At 44.5% G+C, this 24,573-nt stretch overlaps 1 protein-coding gene across 6 annotated transcripts in view; it reads left to right on the top strand.

Annotated features, from left to right (window-relative positions):
• Window positions 1-1,851: 1,851 nt before the first annotated feature.
• Window positions 1,852-24,573, top strand: part of BIN1 (bridging integrator 1) — a 112,358-nt gene continuing 89,636 nt past the window's right edge. For 3 of the 6 annotated variants that reach the window (XM_083153666.1, XM_083153664.1, XM_083153663.1), the window contains exon 1: window positions 1,853-2,036. In XM_083153666.1, the coding sequence (XP_083009792.1) occupies window positions 1,956-2,036 (81 nt within the window). In that variant the 5' untranslated portion in view covers window positions 1,853-1,955. Of the gene's footprint in view, window positions 2,037-24,573 lie in introns of all 6 variants that reach the window. The other 3 variants (XM_083153662.1, XM_083153660.1, XM_083153665.1) reach the window with 2 other exon arrangements.

Below are 24,573 nucleotides of genomic sequence, written 5' to 3'. Positions count from 1 at the left end.
TTTCTGATCCTCCATGTACACTTCTGTCTCACCCAGATCATCCTCCATGCACACTTCTCTCTGATCCTCCATGGCCCCTTCTGTCTGCTCCATGCTCCCTCTTTCTGATCCTCCATGTACACTTCTGTCTCACCCAGATCCTCAATGTCCCCTTCTCTATGAAGTCTTACCCTTCCCCCCTCTGATCCTCCACACCCCCTTCTTTTTTGAGACCTGCCCCATGTCCCCAGAGGTGAGGCTGTCTGCACTGGGGGTAGCCATTATATGGTCCTTCTTGCCACCAATAGTTCCACCCTGCGCCCTGCTCCTCACCACTACTAGCTTGAGGGGGTGCCCCCCCCCCCAAATATTAGGTATGGGGCCCCAAGATTTCTGTTGCCGGCCCTGGAGAGGATACTGTAAAAGTTGGCAACCCTGCGCTATAGATGCTGTTAGCAGCGCCAGAGAAAACCGGCTCTGGAGGAGGGAGGCCAGCGCTGGACCCTGGGTTGGTAAGTATATTGGTGTAAAAGTGAGGTGTGTGTTTGTGTGTGTAATAAAGTTCTACCTTTCTGTGTGTGTATTTTAATTCTTTTTACAGATGTACTACAAGTCCCAGTGGGCCCATTAATACCCCGCATGCTGGAACTTGTGGTTCACCAAGTCCCAGCATGCGGGGGAGGCCTGCTGGCACTTGTAGTTCACCTGTATAAAGCAATGTTATGAATGACTGTTTTAACCCTATCAGGCCGGTGTCCAAAGTCCTGGGACGCCGGTGACAGCCCCGGGCTTCAGCCCTGGACGGGTGAAGCCTGGGGGGGGGGGATCCCTCTATTGGGGGGGTCCACACTCGTCCAGGTACCCCGTCCAAGGCTGACCAGCCACGGTGCTCATGGTTCGGCCAGGGGACCTTATGTAAAAAGTGTCCCCCGTCTGTGGCATGACACCGTGGGCTGTTGGAGCCCGATGCTGGTTTCAAAATACGGGGGACCCCCAGATTTTTTGTCCCCAGTATTTTGGAACCAGGACCGGTCCAAGAGTCCACGGCTGGTTTCAGAAATATGGGGGACCCCTACTCTTTTTGTCCCCCGTATTTTTGGAATCAGGTTCGGCTCAATGAGCCCGGGGCTAGTTTTCCTCAGGAGGGGGGACCCCACGCCATTTAAAAAAAAAAAAAACGTTTACTCAATTTTTAAGACAGGACCATGCACATATCTCAATGATCTGTGCAATGTTCTGGCCAATTCGCCTGTCGGAACCTGGTCTGCATGTGTGGCCATTTTTAAGACACATTTTCACGAATTCGCATCTCATTAAATATGCGATTTTCAATGGGAAAACATCTGGATGCGTGTTCCGGAGGTACTAAAAATCGCACTTTCCGAATGTGCGATTTCGTGGCAAAAAACTCGGTTTTTGCAGTTTTTCACATCTCATTAAATATGCGAATTCGGGGAAAAGTACGATTTTGGATGTTTTTTGCCTAAAAATCGCACAAATCACATTTTCGCATCTCATTAAATGTCACCCCTGATATCAAACCCAAATCGCCGGAGCATTGCCCTAGTGTATGGGCACCTTTATTCTCGTCCCAATGGCTACATCTGAACATTTACATTACACACAATTATCTTCAGACATAATAAGATCCTGTACTGTAATATAAATACGGAACATCATAGCCGATGGTCTTATATTTAAGGGGTTCATAATGTTTACATAGGATATCCATCCTCTTCTGAGGCTTTGCTGAGCAGATGGCGTGGAAGTGTCACTGTGACAGCACAGAGCTGGGAACCGCTCTCCAATAAGACAGCACTTCCCCTTTAAGGAGTTTCCTTTTGCTGTTTGTACTGTCTCTTTAAAAGGCAGTTCCAGCAGGCAGGAGGGGGTATAACCATTGTCTCTGCCAAAAGGTTTTTTTTTTCCTCCTTCTCTGATCTGATTATTTTAACTCCAGTTAAAGGGAAGGCAAGATGGCTGAGATGGGGAAGGGAAACACTGCGGGCAAGCTAGCCAGCAATGTGCAGAAGAAGCTCACCAGGGCACAGGAGAAGGTAAGCCGGGCACAGGGTGGTGACAGAGATCGGGCTGCTGTGACAGAGGGCAGGGAGAGCCTGTACAGTATGTATGTATGTGTGTGTGTGTGTGTATGTATGACAGATCCTTAGAGTGTGAGCTCTGCGCTGTAATGCACGGCACCCATATGGCAGCAGTTATATAAAGCAGTCCAGTAATCCTCCCTGGCTGTTCCAGGACTGTGGCAGTGTAGTGACGGATGTGGATCAATGTGACAGCAGGGACTTCCATGCGGCTCAGCTTGCTGCTGTGCTGGAAACATGCACCTCTATGTGAGCAGGATGTGTGTAGCTGCAGATAAGGCTCCATGGAGTCAGTGGACTGGGCGGGATATCTGGGTGTGTTACGCCTGAGCCAGGATCCGCACATTGTAACAATGTTGCATTTATTCAAACAGTGAAATAATCTTCCTTGTTGTATAAATAACGCGTCACGTTGCAGATCCATCTGGTCAAGGAGACTAGACCTAGGTGTATATACTGTAGCTGTATTATAATCTGTTACAATTAATTACATGGTGTGGTCTTAAGATGTGAGCTTGGTGCAGTTTACATCTAATATGCTAATGCTGCTGTATGTATACTATATATTGATCTCTGTTTACTATACTAGTATTAGATGGAATTAATACATTGCAGCACATTATGTTAAAATAATAATATGACGTGTGTGTATGAAGCAGTCCTGGATGGTCTATCTGCTTGCAGCAAGAGGCATACGGAGGAGTCGCCTGTAGGTTGCTGAAGAGGGGAGGGCTTCCTCGCCTGCCAGTACAGGGGGAATTGCTGAGTCCTAAGCTATTGGCACAGTCTTTCCCTGCATACTACTTGGCAGCAGGGGGAGCTCTTAAATATGGTCTCCCTGGATCATTCAGATTCCTGCCCTGTTAAAGCTTTTAACTCCCACACAATCTGCCCATTCGTTTACCCATCCATTAAGCCACCCATCCACACTCCATCTCCTCACTCATCTACAAATCCAATTATCCACCCACCTACCAAGTCAAACATCTTTCATTCATCCATCCATCTCACTATTGCCACATACTCCCATTCATCTCTCAATTGCCCCACCCATCTATCTACCATCTATGCTTGCATGCATCATCTATATCATCTGTTTGTCCATCATCCACATTTTAGGCCCTTCCATTGCTGCTACTTGTTGGCACTATAGACCTTTCACTGATTGATGTACAGTATGGCAGTCATGTGCTAGAAGCAGATCAGAGGTCACAGCTGGTTTAGGAGAAATGGATGATTCTGAATATTTGAGACAGATCTTTCTATTTTTAACCCATAAGTCACTAGATTGCCTGCTGGAAAGGTACTGTGCTCATTCTGAGAAGCAGACAAGGGCTTCCTGCGCTGAACTGCAAATCTGACCTCTGCTTAGCACATGTGCTGGGTTATACTATAGAGGCGAGCACAGATGAAATGCTCTATGATGTTCACATTCCAATCGATTTTAATTACCGAATGCTTGGTTACATTATGGTTATTCACACTTAGGGGTCCATTTATCTATGCACCAAAATGCTATCATTCTCTGAATTTTAAAACTTGTGCATGATAAATGGTGTTTCATCCAATCATATCCTAACTATAATGTGTTTAATAATCACAGTGCTGATTGGCTGGAGCACCATTTTTCATATGCAGCGAGTTTTAAAACTAGTTGATATATCGGCCACCAAGAGCATTCTTGCTACAGCATTGTTTAGGAAATCGTGAATCCAGGGCTAAGCTTGGTTTTTGACCATCTAAAGCAGGGCTGGGCAATTGCGGCCCTCCAGATGTTGAGGAACTACACATCCCAGGATGCTTTGCATTAGTTTTGCTATGTGGCCATGCTAAAACTGATGCAAGGCATGCTGGGATGTGTAGTTCCTCAACATCTGGAGGGCCGCAATTGCCCAGCCCGGATCTAAAGAAATGTTTAATGCTAAAACTCATTGAGAAGTGTGCCACTTGGTCTTCCTGATCCATATTGTGAGTTCCATGAATTTATAGTGATCAGGACTTTAGTATGATTTTTCAGTGGCCATCAAGACTTAAGCCAGGTACACACTAGACGATCCGATCTATGAGCGATTATTGGCAAATGATTTCCCTTGAACTTTCCAGGCTCCCATGCAAATGCATACACACTGAACGATATCCTTAACTAAATCATTTAGTAACGTCCTCCTGTCTCTGCTCCATACATGTAGTCATCAACGACATACTTTAGCTAGAATTGAGCTGTATGTACAAATGACAGAAGACCTCATTAATGACCTGTGGTAGAGTGCATCGATAATGATATTGGGCATACATACTAGATGATGTTATAAACAATATCGCTCAAAAGGGTCAAAATGAGCGATATTGTTTTAAATAATCCTTAGTGTGCATGGAGCTTAGGGTTAGGAATGGGGTGCATCAGACCTCTGAAAATGCAGTTTTCGGAGGTTGGCTGCATTTCTCACATGCTCCAGAATGCCATAAATTCTGGAGCTTGGACCAAGTAGGCAACATCATCTGTAGATGGCATTGCCTAACACAGGCATGTCCAAACTATGGCCCTCCAGCTGTTGTGAAGCTACAAGTCCCATCATGCCTTGCCACAGATTTGCTATTAGGGAATGCTAAAACTATGGCAAGGCATGCTGGGATGTGTCGTTTCACAACAGCCGTAGGGCCACAGTTTGGACATGCCTGGCCTAACAAAAGACTATGGGTGGCTTTTCATGATATGCACTGAGAAGGATCCACTCTTATCTCACCCAGTGTCCCCTGTAATACGTACGTCATCACACACATGCATAGAAGGGCTCCCAGGTTGTAAACCTCTAAGTCCATGTATCAGAAAGGACAGCTTATCAATAGAGCAGTCCTTTTTTTATTTTTTTTTATTTTTAAAAAAGTATACAGTATACAGCGTCACTAAATGCTACTATGCTTGGTGCATTCCAATCTAGAGTTTATGTTTTAGTTTAGATTTATATTGATTTTCTTTCATTTTTAGTTCCACCACTTGATAGCATGGTCTCGGTGTCACTACCAAATGTATAGGCCTCTGTGTCACTGGGTCTTGGTTAGAAAAGTGTGACCAGATGTGCTCACGCCACAAGGAGATCCCGGATAGGATGAGAGATTCAGAAAGTGAGAGATTTGGTGAGAAACTTAAAGGTTTTTTTTTAAAAGCGGCAATCACTTACACTGCAAAATCAAACTGGTTTTGCAGTGTAAATGATTGCCGCTTTAAAAAAAACTGGAGATTTCTCATCAAATCTCTCATCCTATTAAATATCACCCATCATTGTTGTAAGATCAAATCTGTCAGGCATTGTGAATATGGAGCTAATTTTTTTTTGGTGACTGCATTATAAAAGGTTCAAAGTTAGAACTAGATCTGTATAGATTGGGGGACTATTGCTTCTTAGAGGTGATTGAGTATACTGTCATTTCGAATGTCACCACAGTATGTAATTTGGCCTCTGAATTTCCAGATAGATATAATCTTCTTTCACCTGTTTTTCTTTGTGTTCACATTGAACTAAGCCGACCAACATTTACAAATGACTTTCCTAACCATGGCCCTTAAGGCCCATACACACTTGACGAATTTCAGCTGAAAATCACTCAAAACAGCCGTTTTGAGCGATTTTCGGCTCAAAATCGCCTAGTGTGTATGGCCCAGAGATTGCCCACTAGCGATGATGCGCGCTCCCGCATCATCGCTAGGAAAGTGGTTCATCTGCTGGTTTTACCAGCAGATGAGGCGATGATGGATGGTTTTTCATCCATCATCGCCATGTGTGTACGCCTGCCGGGCTGAAAGATTAACCACTTTCAGCCCGGCGGACCGCCCCCTCGCCCCCTCGCCTGTCATACTCACGGCACCCTGCGCTCTCCCTCTGGCCGCCCGGATGGCGCTGCTGCTGCTCCCCGGCCAGGTTAAACACCCGGCTGGCCCCGCCCCCACCCTGCACAACACGGAGCAGACCGCACAGAAGTGCTGTCTGCCCAGCAAAACACACTGACCACCAATGTTTATATATTTCTGCCCACTGCCACCAATGTATTAATTTAAAGGCAGCAAATATTATATATATATATATCTATCTCTATCTCTCTATCTATCCAGGTAGCGCCCCAGGCGGGGGGGCGCTCCGGCACTACTCGCTCCACTGGGGATGGGGGTGTGATGCGGGTGCCGCGTTGCTCCATGGGGTATCGCTCCGAGGGAGGGAAGGGGCTGTGGGTGATGCGGCCGGCGCTGCATGGCTCCACAGGGGAGGCTGGCGGGTGATGCGGTGAGGGCTGCCACGTCGGAACCCTTGGAATTCAAACCCAGCCCATTTATAATGAAAGATTTTCAGCAAAGTCTTTCACCCTTCTGAAAATTTCTTGCTCTTTGGGGACAATAGCTCAGTGTGTACGCACTACTTTGGTGAAAGATATATCTATCAAAGATTTTGGCAAAGTCTTTTGAAATGAAAATCTTCAAGTGTGTATGGGCCTTTATTCAGATCTGATCGCAGTACAAATTTGTTCTCAAAATGGGCAAAACCATGTGCACTGCAGGTGGGGCAGATGTAACATGTGCATAGAGAGAGTTAAATTTGGGTGGAGTGTGTTGAAACTGAAATCTAAATAGCAGTGTAAAAACAATGCAGCTTAAAAAAAATAACTCACACAAGTCAAAATCTCTCTATACATGTTACATCTGCCCCACCTGCAGTGCACATGGTTTTACCCATTTTGAGAACAAATTTGTACTGCGATCAGATCTGAATAAGGGCCCATGTTCTGTGTGTATCAGAGTGCATCTTCTATAAGTCGCATCAGCGATGAAGATGATTATTATTCTAAATACTGTTAGATGTTGGTCACCTGCTGTTTTCCTCCTCATGAGAAAATAACAGTTTGTATGGAATGTAGAAATTAGTGGGAACTGTTCTGGAACAAAGATGCATCTGATCTGAAGTCCTACACTGCGTGGGAAATGATCAATGGTTGTTAGTGAGGGCAGCCAGTAAAGATTTTCCTATCTTAAATCCACTCTTTGGCCCTTATTCTGGTTGGTGCGGTAATATCCGCGTGCGTTCGTGCCGCCGATGTTTTGTGTCTGCGCATGTGCAGAGGCGTCTCTGCGCATGTGCGAGCGGGGCGTACAGCCAAATCCCGCATACAATTTGAACACTCCGAACAGGGGGTGGATAGGGGCGTGAAGGGCTATTTGTGCTCATTACCATATGCATACGCCCCGCGTTTCATGGGCGTTCCCATGCAAACGCTGGGCGTACGTATGGTAATGCGGCCGTGACGCACGTGTAGGGGGCGGACATATGACATCGCCGGATGTCAGCTGCCCGCCCAGATCCCTGCTTTTGCAAGGAAAAATGTCTGTGTGGTCTGAGGTTGTGGGAACTGGTGGACCACTCGGTCCTGCATTCGATGGTCTGCGACCATCGAATGATGGGGGAGGTTCCCTGAGATGGAGGAGGCGTATTCCATGAAAAATACACGTGCAGTCCGTTCGGCCAGCTTCTTACCGCGTACGGACGGAGTTGGCGATCCGTATGGAAGGCGGGGTTTCGCACGCACGGTCCTGGCCGCATATTCGGATCCGGCCGCACCGATCAGAATAAGGGCCTTTATGAGTTTCACCATTTCCTTCTCTCCATCTAGTGCCAGGACCTCAATGTTACTGATAACCCGACCTCTATGCCAGGTGCTACCAGCTGAATAGATTAGCACCTTTTTATTGTTATTCATTTTAGTTATGGGCATATTTATCATTTATCTTGGTTTATTGCTTCTAGTCGGTCTATTTACTAATAATCTGGACTATCTACAAATCTGTATCACTACTTATTGGGAAATACAGGTTTTTTTTTACATATCATATCCTTTTAAAGGCTCTGTTGAATACGTGTAGTTTATGCATCGCTAGCGAAGGACCACGGTGTATGCGCCCAGTGGAGATGAAATGTAGCATTTTCTGCATGACAGGCCCATTACAACGAAGAAAAGCATGTGTTTTCTTTGCATGATGAATTGAGTAAAGTCTCTTTCCCATAAAGAGATATTAATATTGTGGTAAACTATAAATGAGTGCAGACACTTATATAAAAATGCCTTTTTTTGTTTGAAAAATGTTACCTGTCCCCAGAAAAAGTTGCTATTACCCATCTAAAGTTACGTACTACTATAAGGAAAAGAATCTGCCTTTGACACCATTTATTTAGCTAAATATGTCTGAAAAAACTCACTTCCTGACCGAATTAAGCAATATTCCTATACTGTAGATCAGGGATGGGTAACCTTCGGCCCTCCAGATGTTGTTGAACTATACATCCCAGCATGCCCTGCAGCAGTTTTAGTATGGCCAAATAGCAAAACTGTAGCAAGGCATGCTGGGATGTGCAGTTCAAATGATCCCCTTGTCATATTTGCATTCGCTGTCCTTTCAATATCCAAGTGTGGCTCGGTTTGTTAGCCAAAATCACATTACCTAGTGGCAGGTGACAAGGAATTTTAGTTCTTATTGCAGAATATCGGTGTTTTTGTTTGCTTGTTTTTTTTTTTCCACCATGTTTCATGGGATTAGTAGTAGAGGTACCTATTTTGGCACCTCTGGGTGGGTAGGTAGGTATGGGCCAAATTCATTGAATACACAGTAATTATTATATCTTAAGTGCCTAGTAATGTGCATGAGTTCACCAGTACCACTTTAAGTGGGCTTTATCAAATCTTGCAGAGCGGTAAAGTGAAGCACCAGCTTACAAGGCAGTATACTGTGCAATACACTCTGCATGTAATATGTGCCAAACATCCATGTGAAGAGCAGGTTCATGACTCATCGCCAAACCCATTCTTGTGTATTAAAGGCAAATGTGCTGGCGCATCTTAATTACGTCCACGTAGATCATGGTCTGGCAATTTTCAGCTGATCCCATATCCAGAATATTCTGAGACTTGTAGTTCCACACGTTGCCTCCTAAAAAAAAAAAAAAAATGAAAATTGCTATGAATCCTACTTCATTTTATTTGAAGTTATTTTTATCTTTGCATAAAGAAAGCAGTGGATATACACTATGCGATCACTTCATTTTTAGATGCTTGCGTCTCTATTGAATTATAATTAACAACATAATATTGTGTTTTGAGCGGCGTGACAGCTGCATTTCTTAAAATGAGATGAGTCCTAGTTTTATTTAAACTGATCATCACAACTGTTTCTGCAGATCAAACAGACCTCTAAATATGTGACAGCGTTCAGGGACTCTTCTCATCTGTACTTCTCTCGTGACTTCTTCATTCCCAGCTCTTGGGGGTGAGAGTGTCAGGGTGTACACCTGTTTGGAGGTATTAAATGAGCATTGGCAACTAAATAAACGTGACTGCAGATCAGACTCCATAGCCTTACAGTTCTGCCAATTTTCTGTTTTATTACATAGGAATTCCAGTTATAGTATAGTACAGCTGGAGTATCCCTTATCAAGATATCAGTTATCCAGATCATTCCGAAAACCATAGCTTCCAGAATGCACTTTGCTAAAAGCTCTACTGAGGGACATGACCTATTACTGGCCCTACTGGGGACATTATCTGTAACTGGCCCTACTGGGGACATTATCTGTAACTGGCCCTACTGGGGACATGATCTGTATCTGGCCCTACTGGGGACATGATCTGTATCTGGCCCTACTGGGGACATGATCTGTATCTGGCCCTACTGGGGACATGATCTGTATCTGGCCCTACTGGGGACATGATCTGTATCTGGCCCTACTGGGGACATGATCTGTATCTGGCCCTACTGGGGACATGATCTGTATCTGGCCCTACTGGGGACATGATCTGTATCTGGCCCTACTGGGGACATGATCTGTATCTGGCCCTACTGGGGACATGATCTGTATCTGGCCCTACTGGGGACATGATCTGTATCTGGCCCTACTGGGGACATGATCTGTATCTGGCCCTACTGGGGACATGATCTGTATCTGGCCCTACTGGGGACATGATCTGTATCTGGCCCTACTGGGGACATGATCTGTATCTGGCCCTACTGGGGACATGATCTGTATCTGGCCCTACTGGGGACATGATCTGTATCTGGCCCTACTGGGGACATGATCTGTAACTGGCCCTACTGGGGACATGATCTGTAACTGGCCCTACTGTCGACATCAGCGGCAGCAGAACACATTTTTAAAATGCACTTGATCCTGACTCCTGCAGAAGCCAATAGAAGTTCCCAGCGACACCGCATGGCTGAGACCTCTGACCTTCCTTCCCTGCAGTGCGTCATCCTGACAGACGCCAGGCACCGAGTACCTGCAGAGCCGATGTGCCTCCTGACTCTCCTGCTGTGTGGATCAGCGAGGGAGACAGCGGCTACTACCCACTAATCAAACGGGTCTTTCCCCCGGCCCCGCAGCCGCACCTCTGGCTAGCAATGAGCATGTAGGTAAGCGGCACTTATGTGACGTAATATGTACTAAGCGTTACAGCGTGTGGTATTATATGTAATGGACATGCCTGCGTTTTGTAGAATGTGTAATGGGCATTACGGTGTGTGGCATAACGTGTCATGGGCATTATGGCATGTGGAATAAAATGTAATGGGTGTGTGACATGTGTAATAGGCATGGCATTGTAAAATAATTCCACTGCCCCTATTTTTAGTTTGTCTGGCTCCTACACTTTCATGCTGGCTCCTAGATTTAAAAAAAAACATGGTCAGCCCTGGTCTAACTCCTATATTGTGCAGAAGCTACAAATAGAAAACAGATGGGATGGGCAAGGTATAAGAGTTGGGCTAAATTCTATTTAAAAAAACAAAGGTCTAGCCAGAAAGCCAATTTATTTTTTGTCTATTGAAGCCGTGTGTGTGTGTTTGTTACAGGGGTTTCCAGTCAATAAGTTGTCGTCATATGGTCAACAAAGGTCGACACAAGCGGAAGGTTTCCATGGCAATTATAGACACATGATGATAATATAAGGACCAACCCCCCCCCCCCCCCCCCCCCCCCATGATTAAGTAATCAACTTGCTGTGAGTTACGGTAATGAGTACAAGGTTACGGCGCAGTTCAGAATTGTTGTGTATTCTATTCATGTTTCTGTATCTTATGCAATCAGTATTATATTTGTAAAAGTCTAAAGGCCATTACTCACTACTTCTAGATCTTTTGACACTGTGGATCACACACTTCTCTTACAAACACTACTCTCCCTAGGTCTTAATGATACAGCCCTTTCCTGGATCACACCTTACCTATCTGATCGCTCTTTCAGTGTTCGCTTCTCTGACTCTACTTCCTCTTCACTACCTCTGACAGACGGAATTCTGCAAGGCTCAGTCTTAGGTCCTCTGCTTTTCTCCATCTGTACTTCCTCTCTTGGGAAACTAATCAGCTCTTTCGGATTTCAGTATCACTTATATGCAGATGATACTTAAATCTATCTATCAACCCCAGAGTTGTCACCAGTGGTTTTGGGCCGAGTCTCTGAATGTCTCTTTGCCATCTCATTTTTCCAAAACTGAATTACTTATATTCCTGCCAACGAAGAACAGTTACCATCTTGATATCTCCATCACTGTTGACAACTCGACAATCTACCCTACCCCACAAGCTCGTTGCTTAGGTGTCATCCTCAACTCTGACCTGTCCTTTCTTTCCCACATTCAATCGGTCTCCAAATCATGTTACATGCATCTAAAAAACATATCCAAAATACGACCATATCTCACACAAGATACTACCAAATCTCTTATCCATGCACTCCTTAAATCCTGCATTGATTATTGCAATAGTCTCCTAACTGGTCTTCCCAAGAAAAGACTTTCACCACTACAATCCATTTTAAATGCTGCTGCTCGGCTGATCTTCCTTGCAAGACGCTCATCGTCTGCTGATCCGCTCTGCCAGTCCCTCCATTGGTTACCTGTATTTTACCGTATTCAATATAAAACACTTCTACTAGCATATAAAGCTATTAACCATACTGCACCAGCATATACCTCTCTACCTTTCACAAAATATCTCCCATCTCGACCACTCCGCTCTGCACAAGATCTGCGTCTCTCTTCTGCACCGGTCACTAGCTCCTATTCACTATTACAGGACTTTCATCGGGCTGCTCCCATCCTATGGAATGCCCTTCCACGCACAATAAGACTCTCCACTAGCCTCCAAACTTTCAAGCGTTCCCTGAAAACTCACCTCTTCAGGCAAGCCTATCATATTTAAGTTCTACATGCATAACCCTCTGAGGCACTTATGTATTATATAGTTTCCCTTCTGGACTTGGAACTTGGTGGGACTGCTATGCTATTACTGGTGCCTGTCCTTGTGTTTCCCTCCTATATATCCCTATAGATTGTAAGCTTGCAGCAGGGCCCTCCTACCTCCAATTCTGTCTGGTTGTTATCCAGTTTGTTTTATCACTGTCTACTATTGTAAAGCGCAACGGAATCTGCTGCGCTATATAAGAGACTGTAAATAAATAAATTTGTACTATATGTAAAGGTCCATACACACTGGGCGACTCTGCCCAGCGTGTATGGACAGCGAGGATCGCATTCATCGCTGCATGGAAAGCCCCTCAGTGCATACACACTGAGCGGCTTTCCCCCTGCCCAGCACCGATGGAGGAGGGCATTGCATAGTAGAGCGCTATGCAAAGCCATCCTGATAGGGATGTGGTTTGTTTTATCGAATGACATTAGGTCGAATGTCATTTGGTCGACCCCACTAGGTCGAATGTGTAAAAACATCGACATGGGTTTATGTCGCACTTCCGACTATGTCGACTGCCATTAGGTCGACTGGGGTTAGGTCGAATTGCTCTTTTTGGGGTTTTTTTTGGCCGAAATGTCAACAGTGTCGACATGGACACTGTTGACATGGTGAATCGGGCCCTCGCATCGCTCGCTTCGCTCGCCACAGCTTTAATAACCTCCACCACGCCCTAGTGGATGGTAGGGCATGAACCACCGCCTGTCGGCACCAAAAAAAACCCAAAAAGAGCAATTCGACCTAACCCCAGTCGACCTAATGGCAGTCAACATAGTCGGAAGTTCGACATAAACCCATGTCGACCTTTTTACACATTCGACCTAGTGGGGTCGACCAAATGACATTCGACCTAATGTCATTCGATAAAACGACCGTATCCCTCCTGATAGCCGCTCATCTGCTGGCTGTTGCGGGAGTGTGCAGCAGCGCTCACCGCTCATCACCGGCCCATACACACTGGGCGGCTTTGAGCTGAAAGCCGCTCAAACCTCCTGTTTTGAGCGACTTTCAGATCAAAGTCGCCCAGTGTGTATGGGCCATAAGTCCTATAGGAGAAAATCTCTATAGAAATAATAATGACAATAATAATAAATAATGACAATAATATTGTCATCCAAGAACTTAGAAGATGGTGGCTATTTGACTAGTGCTGGATAATTAGCAGTATTACATGGTCTCCAGTGTAAATCCCCCAAGTGTTCTTGTTGTCATGACAGTAGGTTCCTAAATGTTTTGCTTAGATAACTGAGACACAAGTGACTGAGGAAATGTCAAAGCCCCAGTGGACTGAGCTCAGCAGGGTCCATGCATATATTATCAATGGACATTGCAGTAAATCCTATGTCGATCCTTGGTTTTGTGCATTTAAATATTTAAGTTAAAATCCTGTTTATGCTGGTGTATAGCTTATTAGTTACTGTATTGTTTTTAGTACTGTAAATTTGTATAAACATCAATACTGTAGTATGCCCATTTAATTAATTAACTGCATTATGGTTCAGTCTTCATCAATCTCCCTCGACTGAACACACTTCTGGCAGACGTAGGAGTCGGACTTACCACCCAACATATCCGCCAATTAGTGCAAATGGTGAAAAATATGTTTGTTTGACTGGTCTAGTGTAATATAGATGAATATAAACTAATATCTGGTTGTTTGCTGCAGATTAGAACGAATCTTTTCTGTATGTAACTTTCATAGTAGGTTGCCATAATAAAGGTAACAGAATGGGTTGGGTATGAAATCCCGGGTGTACCCCATCACGGTGATGGTCAAAATGCAGAAATATTTTGTTCAGTATTATAACCCAAAACATTGTCTTTAGCAGCATAACCCTAATTGTCCCCTCCCACAGCCTAACCCTGTTACTCACCTTAGGATTCCATGGCCGGGATTGTGAGTGCCCACAAATGTAACCAATGGGATCCTGCCTACATCCCAGTAAAACAATATTTCTCTTTTGTGGTCCCAGGTCTTGCAATATCCAAATTTTCTCTGTCTGTTCAATTATCTACTTTAAATAATAATATTAACATAATGTTCTAAATTATGTATTATACTAACCATTTTATTACATGTTTATCTGTAATACACAATTCAGTAATTGAAGCATAACATTTGGTAACTAAAATGTGTATAAATGATCAAGTATTTCGGGAATAAAAGTAACCTCTGGATTTGTGTGACTTCTAGATCCAATCCAAACTGTCTGTTATTGTGCCCACCGAATGCCAGCTCACATCTTTCGTTGTGCCTTAAGTCCTTACTGGTATATTTGACCAGTTCACGCTTGTCCACCAGAGCTCGTGCAGAGTGATGCCTCAAATATTCCGAAATTCTGACACCTTTTTGCTTTTTGATGGTTCAGTATACCCAAGTTTTGCTTAATGGACAAAATGGTTACAACCATTGTACCAGATGACATTCGGGCTATTTGTATACATACACACAATTTATGTTTAATAAACATCCTATACACGTATGGTCTGATCCTGGTTCATTTGCAATTAATCAAAATTGGCCCCTGTCCCGATGGTCGGGATTTGCGCATGCGCATGTGTAAACCCGACTGCGGACGGACATTGAATTTTACAATGTTGCCAGGCCATTGGCAGCGGGGAGGGGGACGGACGGGGGCAGTGGCGAAGATGGGAACACCCAGCATTTCATGGGTTTTCCCATACAAATGCAGGCGAGAGGCAGTGTGCCGGCGCCAGCAAATATGTCGGTATACAGTGCATGTAGATGTGTCGTCCTACATCCCTGTCACAATAAACAGCCCTAAGTTGTTGTTGCTGTCAAGCTTAGTCGTGAGCGCTTTAAAAAAATAATAAATTTGTGCATTTTTCTGGGAAATAGCACTTTAACATAATCTTTTGTATGCAGATGCAGTCTCCTGCGGAATATCGACATGCTGCATATGATTTAAATTGTCAGGTTCGCTTGTGTGTCATATTCACATGTGATAGCAGTTGCATGGAAATTGCTGGCGCACTCAGGCCAGGCATCTCGCGGTGCATGGCGCATTGAGGCTAGATTAGGACATGCTTGTATAATGCTGCTCCTTAGCAGATCATAGAGCAAACTTCTATACAGACATATGATTAGGTCAACACATGCATTAGGTTGACAGTCAAAAATGTTGACATAGGGTTTTTCTTTCTTTTTTTTTTTTTGTTGTTGCCCTGAATGTCGACATGGACACTGAAAGAGTGCACCACCTATCGCTACACTGGGCACACTATTTCATTCTCCTGCCACACCCTAATGGATGGTAAGGCATGAAATACTGCCTGTCGGCACATGTCGGCTAAAAACAAAATACAAAAAATCATGTTGACCTTTTGACTGTCGTAAGTAAGGAAAAGTTGGAGCACTAGATAAGTAGGATCAATTATGTATGACTTTTTTTTTTTTTTTTTTTTTTAGTATTTTGTTAATAAAAAATAATAGTTCATAATTCTATAAAAGTTAATGAATAATAATAGCAGCAAGTGTACTGTACAATTTACAAATGCTAATTAGTGGACAGGTGAGGTTATATACTTATTTTTTTGGAGTCCCTAATGCATGTGTCCACCTAATGACCTTGTGGACTTAATGACTGTTTACCGGTAAATTGGCCCAGATGACATGTCCCTATTGAAGTTTAGTTCTACTGTGGTCTTCACTAAATGTATGAGAAATCTCTGATTTTAGCATTTTTTTTAATTGGCACAATAATCATGAAGGTATTTCATATACTAGAAAAACATTTAAACCCCCTGGCATGGGGCAGAGAACCCGGTTCAGAACAATAAGGGCCCCATACACCACAACGATTTTGCACAATTTAATGCGATTCCGACCTTTCGGGCCGATATATCATTTCTAAAGTGGCAAATCGCATGTATTTTCCATCCCATGCGTGGTATCGGGAGTGTTGGTTTGGAGCCCCTAGATTGATAGTGCTACTCTATTGATTTATTGGAATCGGATTGAAAATGGAGGGTTTTTTTTTTTTGTGTGTGCATGCGATGTATAGGAGCAAGTGTGACTGGCATGTCCAGCTTGATCAATTCGCATGCGATATATCTTATGCAAAAATAGTACAAAATTGTATGGAATCACTCCCTGAAGGTCCAGGATGACTTTAGGGTCAGACATATTGTTGTAGTGTATGGGGTCCTTTACAGTGATTATCAAATAACTACACATGCATACAGATTGTAGCGCACAAGCATCTGAAATTGCTACGGTCATAAACACAATGTGGCTGGTGGTTGACTGACAGGAAGTCGGCGTTGGGGGTGGTAACATGCCATTTTCTACTAGTGTCCGAAAAAAAATGCAGGTATTACCAGGCTGTTTTCATTGAGGTTCTGTAAAGTCCGCATTGCCCCGATCAGCCTGTCTCAGTCACAGAGTTGTGGAAGGATCAGACTTACATTTGCACAGACTTGAAAAATCCTTCAGTGGTTCATGAATTGCATTTGGATGTCCAAGTAGAAAGCCAATGGCGATCCATTCACAATTCCCTAGTGCATTTACAAAGAGCAGGTTTTTTTTACGATCTGGGCTCTGGCTATCTACTTGCAATTATTTGCATCTTTGCAGATCAGCGGTCAGGTCTGAATCAGGCCCTGTGTTTGGTGGTTCCTGATAACAGCAGCAGGAATACTGTAGGTTGCTGGGTTACATTTTTATTGGTGTACCTATCATGTAGCTTAGGGCTTTAGGGAGAGGGTTATTAGCAATTATAGGATTGTGTATGCTACCATTCCGCCTCTTTCATCTTGAAATTGCTCCTTCCCTGTTATTTTGTGTTGGTGTAAGAGCAGGAAAGCAAACATCAGTAATATGAACTCCTTGCTCTATAAGATCCTAGAGGGCACTCCCTTCTGGTGCTAATTAGCCTACTGTGGTCAGTGGCACCATGTTTCTGCAGGGGCCTCTCATGATGGTATTAAGAAGGAATTCTAGATAGTTATGAGATTTGAGCTCTGATTGCATACCTCCCAACACTTTGGTATCCCAGAAGACGGGACGCTGCTGCTGCGCGCCAAAATTTTCGGGGGGGGGGGGGGGGCCTGGCCTATACTCGCGGCTCCCCCCCACGAGGCCACGCCCCCATTTTGCCGCTATGGGGGCATGACCCAGAGGCTCTGTGAGCCTCTAGCCATGCCCCCAGCCCCCTGGCTGCGGGAGTAGACGCTGTGCACATGCGCACAGCGTTTATTTCCCGCTGCTTAGCAGCTGACAGGGGGGACTCCCAACAGCCCCCCCACACCGCGGGACACTGCCGCCCGCGGGTGGGACAGCTGGACAGGCCCTGACAATCGGGACTGTCCCGATAAAATCGGGACTGTTGGGAGGTATGTGATTGGGCTAGCAGAAGACACACACCCCTCTCCAATTTGGGATAATGGGGCTTGCAGAAGGCCCCCATTTTTTCATCCAAAATACTTGCAATTCTCCAGGCAGGTAGGATTTTTTAGTGTTGTGATTAGCTGTTATTTATTTGCCCCCATACACTTAAATAGCTTCATTTTATTTCATTAAGTTGACCCTTTTGCCTCACCATATCTATTTTAGATATGTATTTGTGTTTATGCGAGTAGCTTCTGCTGGTGGGAGGGGTTCATGGAGGGTGCAAAGGGGAGTTTATTGAAATAATTATTTTTGATTTTGAGGATATACTTAATAAATAGGCCCCTTGAGGTCATGCTTATAAAGGTTCTGCATTTTAGTCTAGCTCAGCTAACAGCTTTGTGCCATCTGGTCTCAAAAACACACGGTCAGCAGGAACTTCTGCACAAGGCACAACTTAAGTGACTAACGCTGTAAATATGCTATAGAGACGATAAAAGGGAAAACCACATATTATTCTCTACGTAAACCCACGTGGAGATCAGATCTCACACACATTCTTCATATCTCATTACTATGCATTTCCTGGGAATAAAACTTCATATCATACTGCTTTGCGGTCATGTGTGTATGGCCCTTATTCTACTCGGCTCGGTACGGCCCGCGTGCGGCCGTACCGCCGATGTTTTTGTTCTGCACATGCGCAGAGGTCATTCTGCGCATGTGCAGCCCCCTTCGCCGCAGACGGATTTCGTCCGCCGCAAAGGGGGCGTATAGGGGCGTGAGGGGCTTCAGCCCCTCATTACCCTATGTGTACGCCCCGCGTTTCATGGGCGTTCCCATGCAAACGCGGGGCGTATGCATGGTAATGAGGGCATGACGCCCTCATTACCATGACATGGGGGCGGAAAGCTGACGTCGCCGGATGTCAGCTTTCAGCCCCCTTTCAAGCTCCCACACGGACGATTGTCCGTGTGGTCTGAGCTTGCGGGAGCTGCCGCGGCGTGCGGGCCTGCCTTCGATGGTCGTCGACCATCGAAGGCAGGGGGCAGCTCCCACCATGGTGGAGGCGTAGCCTCCACCATTTTTGTGCGGATCGCCAGCCGTCCGTGTACGGACGGCCGTGGCGATCCGTCGGGTGGGCGGCCCTTGGTTTGTGCGGTCGGAGCCCCGTGTGCGGCTCTGACCGCACCAACCAGAATAAGGGCCTATGTTATCTGCCCAAGATCAGCAGAAAGATCTCCCTATATAGCAATGCCATTCCTGGCTTTGTAGTATTTTCTATTGCATTATTTACATGAACAATAAGTCACTAGTTTTGGATTATGTTGAGTTTATCCTGCATTCTCTCTATAGGGACTTTTTTTTTTTTTCCAAGCAGTCTTTTAATAAAATGATGTAGAAACAGCAGATTCTGCATCATTCTTTGTATTGTTGCTATATGTGAACAGCCTAACAGTGGCCGTACACTGCTATGTCTGGCAGCAGTGTACAGCCACCTGCAAGCTTGGCAGGGATGCATGCCATCCATCACAATTTCCTGTGGTGGATCACATGCTTCCCTGCTCTTCGCCCGGGTCGCTGCGGTGAGGGAGGTCCCAGGTCGGGTGGTTGGATGGGCAGATTCGACCACCGACTCGGGTCAGATGCACACGGGACTTCGCATCTGACCTGAGGGGACATCAAACTGACCTGATGTGATGGCCGTTGCGTCAGAATCAGCAGAAATTGGCTCTGTGTATGGGGGCCATAACACAGGAGCTATCTCAGAAATGTGAAGACTTATTAGTGCTGCAATTTGTGGTCCCCATTACTATCAATGGTGACTATGTTCGTACCGTATGGTACGTCTATGTACCAAACTCCAAAAAGCTTTGAATTTCAAAGATGGGGCACACTGGTTTATGCCAACCTAACATTGCGTAAACTGCTTTATGCCATAGTCACAGGAAAGGGATCTTCCCACAGTCTCCAGCAAGACCCACCAAAGGTGGACTACAATTAAGCTGTAGGAACATCTCAGGGTTTCCCTGGAAACAGGATGCACCTGAGCTCAGTTTTGAGCTTCATGGCATAGGCTGTGAATACTTATGTACATGTGACTACGTTTTATTTATTTTTTTTAATACATTTTCAGAAATCTCCAAAAACCTTTTTTTCTTGTGTGTAGAAAATCAATGTATTCCAGTTTTGGAATAAGGCTGTAACATAACAAAATGTGGAAAACGTGGAGCGATGTGAATACTTTCCGGATGCACTGCATAATATAATGTAGCAAAGCTTGGCTTACTTTTATTTTCTTCAGAATTTATTTGTAATTTTTTTTTTTACTGTAACTACGCATGTGCTACTAAACCCAGAGGCAGAACTCTGGGAGGCAATGGAGTCATCTGCCGCCGGGCTCCTGCTCCCAAGGGGGCACCTCTACTTCCCTTTGAGTTTGAATAAGTTAATTGAAAGCAGTTGATATTGCTAATGTAGCTTACTCCCCCCTTCTAACATAATTTTTGCAAGTGTCAAACCCTCTATTATACCCATGACCTTACTGGAGACAGACACCTTACTGAATGAGCTATTTGGGGGTAGAAACAGAGAATGAACGAACAGATTGGGGTAGAAACAGAGAATATCCAATACCTATACCAAGACCTACCTAAAATTTAATCCTATAATAAAAGCCGACCTTTAAAGAGGTTTGGACATGTCTGCAGAATAGAGCCTAAAAAACACACCCCAGGATGGATGGAAAATAGCATGTGATGCTTCCCCCCCCCCCCAAAAAAAAAAAAAAAAAATGGCTAAAGCAGATTGCCGAAGACCTTCCACCATTGCACTTCCATGCTGATGATGCTAAGCAAGCCGCCCTAAACCAATCACAGGGGAGTGCGATTATTAGGGATTCCCTTCTTTATCCGACAAGCTTACCCTGCTCATGCTAATGACTAATGTCTAGGGGGTAAAATCCGGGCAACTCTCTTGCCTCTGTTTGAAGATGAATTTGCATCCATGGAATATAGTCTAAAATGGACGCGTTTACAAATAAAACACGTGGATTGGCGAGTTTTTCTGATAGTCACAAAATTGGCACAAGGAATGAATAGGTTGAATGCCAATGTTTTACGACTGTCGGAAACCTCAGCACTGATTAAATACTACTTGTGTCTAAAAGCTATATTTGGCGAATATATACCAGTGATGGGAAACCTAATGTGCTTCAAGAGCCACATGTTTGGCAATCTAACCTTCAAAGGTCCGCATGTAAGTGTGCAAGCCAGGCCCTCTTACCTGTAAATGTTAAATAACCATAAATTCTAAATGAAGAAAGAATACACTTACAGGAAATCCAGAAAATGTACATAATTATACTCTTCCACTAACTCTGCTTACCCCTGTTTCCCCCTAAATATCCAAGTATAGGGGTTATCATCCACTACCAGTAGACTCTACAGACACTTTCATTGGGTACAAAATGCTCTATTCCTGGACTCAGTTTATTAACGTCACGTGTTTGAAATACCTTTCTCATCAATCAACTGGTTCAACACAAGTAACAGCAATCCTAAATCAGTAGGGAAGTGCAGAAGTAGAGCATTTTGGGCCTGGTGGATGGTCTGTACTGATGTAAGAACGAATACCACTCAGGAATCACAGTACCAGCTCCTTGCATTGAAGGTGCCCACATGATGCAGGATGTACTTCCTCCTCTTGTATCCAATGTCTGGAACCAGCAGGAAGGGAAATGGTGAAGTTCACCCAAAGATCATTGCCTGTTCCTATCAATGGAATAAAGCAGCAGTACATGATATATTGTGCTATATTATAGTAACCAGTGAGATGTTTGTTTTCATTGATTACTCTGCACTGTATCGATCAATTTAGGTTGCTGCATTTGTGTACTTTACATTAGTAAACCACATTTTAATAATTTAGTCTTGCTAATTAATTGAACGAGTGCTGCTGCAGTAACCAGGAACGTGCTCTCACTTTGTAAACGGCACCAGAAAATGCTGTGTAGTGCGACTCCTATGTGATTATGGGCCACAGTCTTATTTATGTTGTGACTTTCTAACATGAAAGGTTCTGGGTTCCCTTTTTAATAATTACTCTCTAAAGCCTTACCATGGCCTAGCCCACATATATTTGTAGAGTGATACTAGACCCTTTTTAAACACGATTCATAAATTTAGACATGGAGCCTATTTAACAATCAGTGCTGCCCGATTCTGCATGCTCGAGGGCATAAGTGTTTCTGGTATGTACCCCAATATAGACTTCTGCTTTCTGCTGCCATTACTAGCATCAGCCATCTTCAGAATGGTCTTTGAGGATGGTATTTTTCAAAGCCAAATATGTGTGTCTAATGCCCACAGATCACATAGGCCATTAATTGCTATGGCACAGCCCTGCCGAAGAGGGGTCTTGCTGCAGGATATCCTGATGTGCATCATATTCATTCACACATGCAGCAGAAACCACGCGGTGTTCCGTAGCTAATGTCCTGATGGCTTAAATTGATCTATTTCTTTGGAAAAGGAATCCTCAATTCTGCGATATGTAGCGAGAAGGATTCTTCCTATTCGGAGGCTGGCCGCATATTGGTATATGCCAAGTGAAGCATTTGATACCCTTTTGTAAGGTTGTGCAGAATTGAGACCTCCTTGATGTAGAGTTGGGAGACATTACACTGGTGGCCAAGAATGGGGGACAATGGATGAGCTGTGCCCTGGCCAGCAGGGAGTTTGCCATTTAGCAGAAATGGACTGGAAATTGTCCGCACTTCCATGATATACAGTAGTTTGATTGCTGGAATTCATGTTATTGCAGGTTCCCTATATTCTGATAATTGAATATGAAATCACTGCTGATTTCCTACAGTAGTTGTTTCTTGATATTATGGTATTGTATTGCCAAATATGTAAACCCATTTCATGGGGACATTTCACTTACTGTATTCTACACTGAGGAGGTCCCTGCACAGATAAACATGTTTGTAGGCCAGCATTGCACATAGAGGTTATTCTGGTTGATTCGGGAGGATGCAAATTCGCAGCCTTGCAAGTCCACCAAACCCTGCCTTCCTCCCCCTCGCAGCAGCGCGTGTCCACCAAACCCTGCCTTCCTCCCCCTCGCAGGAGCGCGTTCCTACGCACAAGCTGTGAATGGATGTTTAACATAAACATCCATTAACATGCTGCGGGGGGAACACCCACATCATTCACCGGCCGGCGACCATCCAATGGTGTGGCCCGTGCACTCTTGTGTAAGGTTGCTCTGAGGCAACCTTACATATGCATGCACCCTCGGGAGGAAATGGGCCAGCAGCTGACATCCAGTGATGTCAGCTGCCTGCTCCCCCAGAAACCACCCCCCTCCTCCAGTGTCACAGCCACAATGAGACCGCCCATGAAATGCTCAGCGTTTCCATATGGTAATGAGTCTTCCCGCTGCCCCACACCCCTCTCCTCCCCCCTGCCTGCTGTCCTGGGTGCGTGCACCCAGCGATCCCATTATTCACAGTTGGTGCATGCACATCCCCACCATTTTCTATGGGGCCAGCATGTGAATGTTTTGCCCCTACAAGAAGGAAAACATGGTGTCAATATAAGTATACTAAGGCCTATTACCAACACTCAAGAACAGTTTATCACGTTTATAGGGTCTTGCTAAAGCCACGTATCTTCAATATTTTCAAAGGCTTCCATTCGATCAATCCAGTGGGAAAATTTGCAGTTTTTACTCCTGCACTACAGGTTGTTGAGAATTCTAATTTCCGATTTGCTAAAAGAACAATATCCTGGTGTATAATCCTTTCCGGCATTTGCACAAAATAATTGTAAACTGCAAATGAAAGGCGACCGTAACACCTACAACCTGTTCAGTAGTTGTCCAGCCAACGGCTCAGCAACTGGTGAATGTAAACAAGGCAAATTCCCCCATCTAGCAAAGAAAGTCTGCAAGCCTGTCGTTCTCAGGGACACAAATTATTATTAAATCAGTCTTAAGGTGCGTACACACGGGGGCGATTTAGTGCAAAATCGCGGGAAATATGGTCGCTGAGCGACCATATTGCCCGCAATGGGAGTGTGCACCGGCGATATATCGCCGGGTGCGCGCTCCCGTTTTTGCCCCTGTGGTGATCGTTGGTCGCAGGAACATGCTCCTGCGACCAGCTGATTACCACTGCCGGGCTCCCCCCGGCAGTTTCTTTTTCATCAGCGACCATCTCTGGTCGCTGATGTAAAGTAGAAACTGAGCAATATATTGCTCAGCCATATATTGCTCAGCAATATATGGCTGAGCAATAGATCTCCCCCGTGTGTACACAGCAATAACGCCTCTCAAGAGACAAATGCTGAGTCACCTAATCTATAGGTCAGTGGTTCCCAAAGGTTTTTTTGAATCCCTGCACCCCGAAGTTTTATTTTATTTTCACGGCGCCCCTAGAATAAAATTTTATTTTATTTTTTTTTTAATTGAGAAATTTAGAAAAAAATATTAAATTGCGTATACAGTATGTCATCCTTAGGTTTTATTATGAGGTGAGGGACAAGATTCACTTATGTTTGTTCACATAGTTTATGATTTACAGCCACCAGCACTAGTTTTGACTATTACAATGACTATAAATAATTTGCATTGCTCCTGAACCACCACCCTGAGGCACCCCTGCAAGGGTCCCGAGGCACCCCAGGGTGCCTAGGCACACAGTTTGGGAACCACTGCTATAGATCCTATATCAATAATCCATATGTATTATATAGGCATCCAACAGTCTTTAGAAAATCATTGGAACCTTTACTTTAACTTTAAGTAAACCTTTTGTAACTTTACTTTGTTTTCATGGGTGTGTGAAAAATGTGAAATAT

Source organism: Crinia signifera, chromosome 7 (genome assembly GCF_055691185.1).
Source record: "Crinia signifera chromosome 7, ASM5569118v1, whole genome shotgun sequence".
NCBI lineage: Eukaryota > Metazoa > Chordata > Amphibia > Anura > Myobatrachidae > Crinia > Crinia signifera.
Note: the sequence above shows the minus strand (reverse complement) of the source record. Positions and strands in the feature narration are given on the sequence as shown.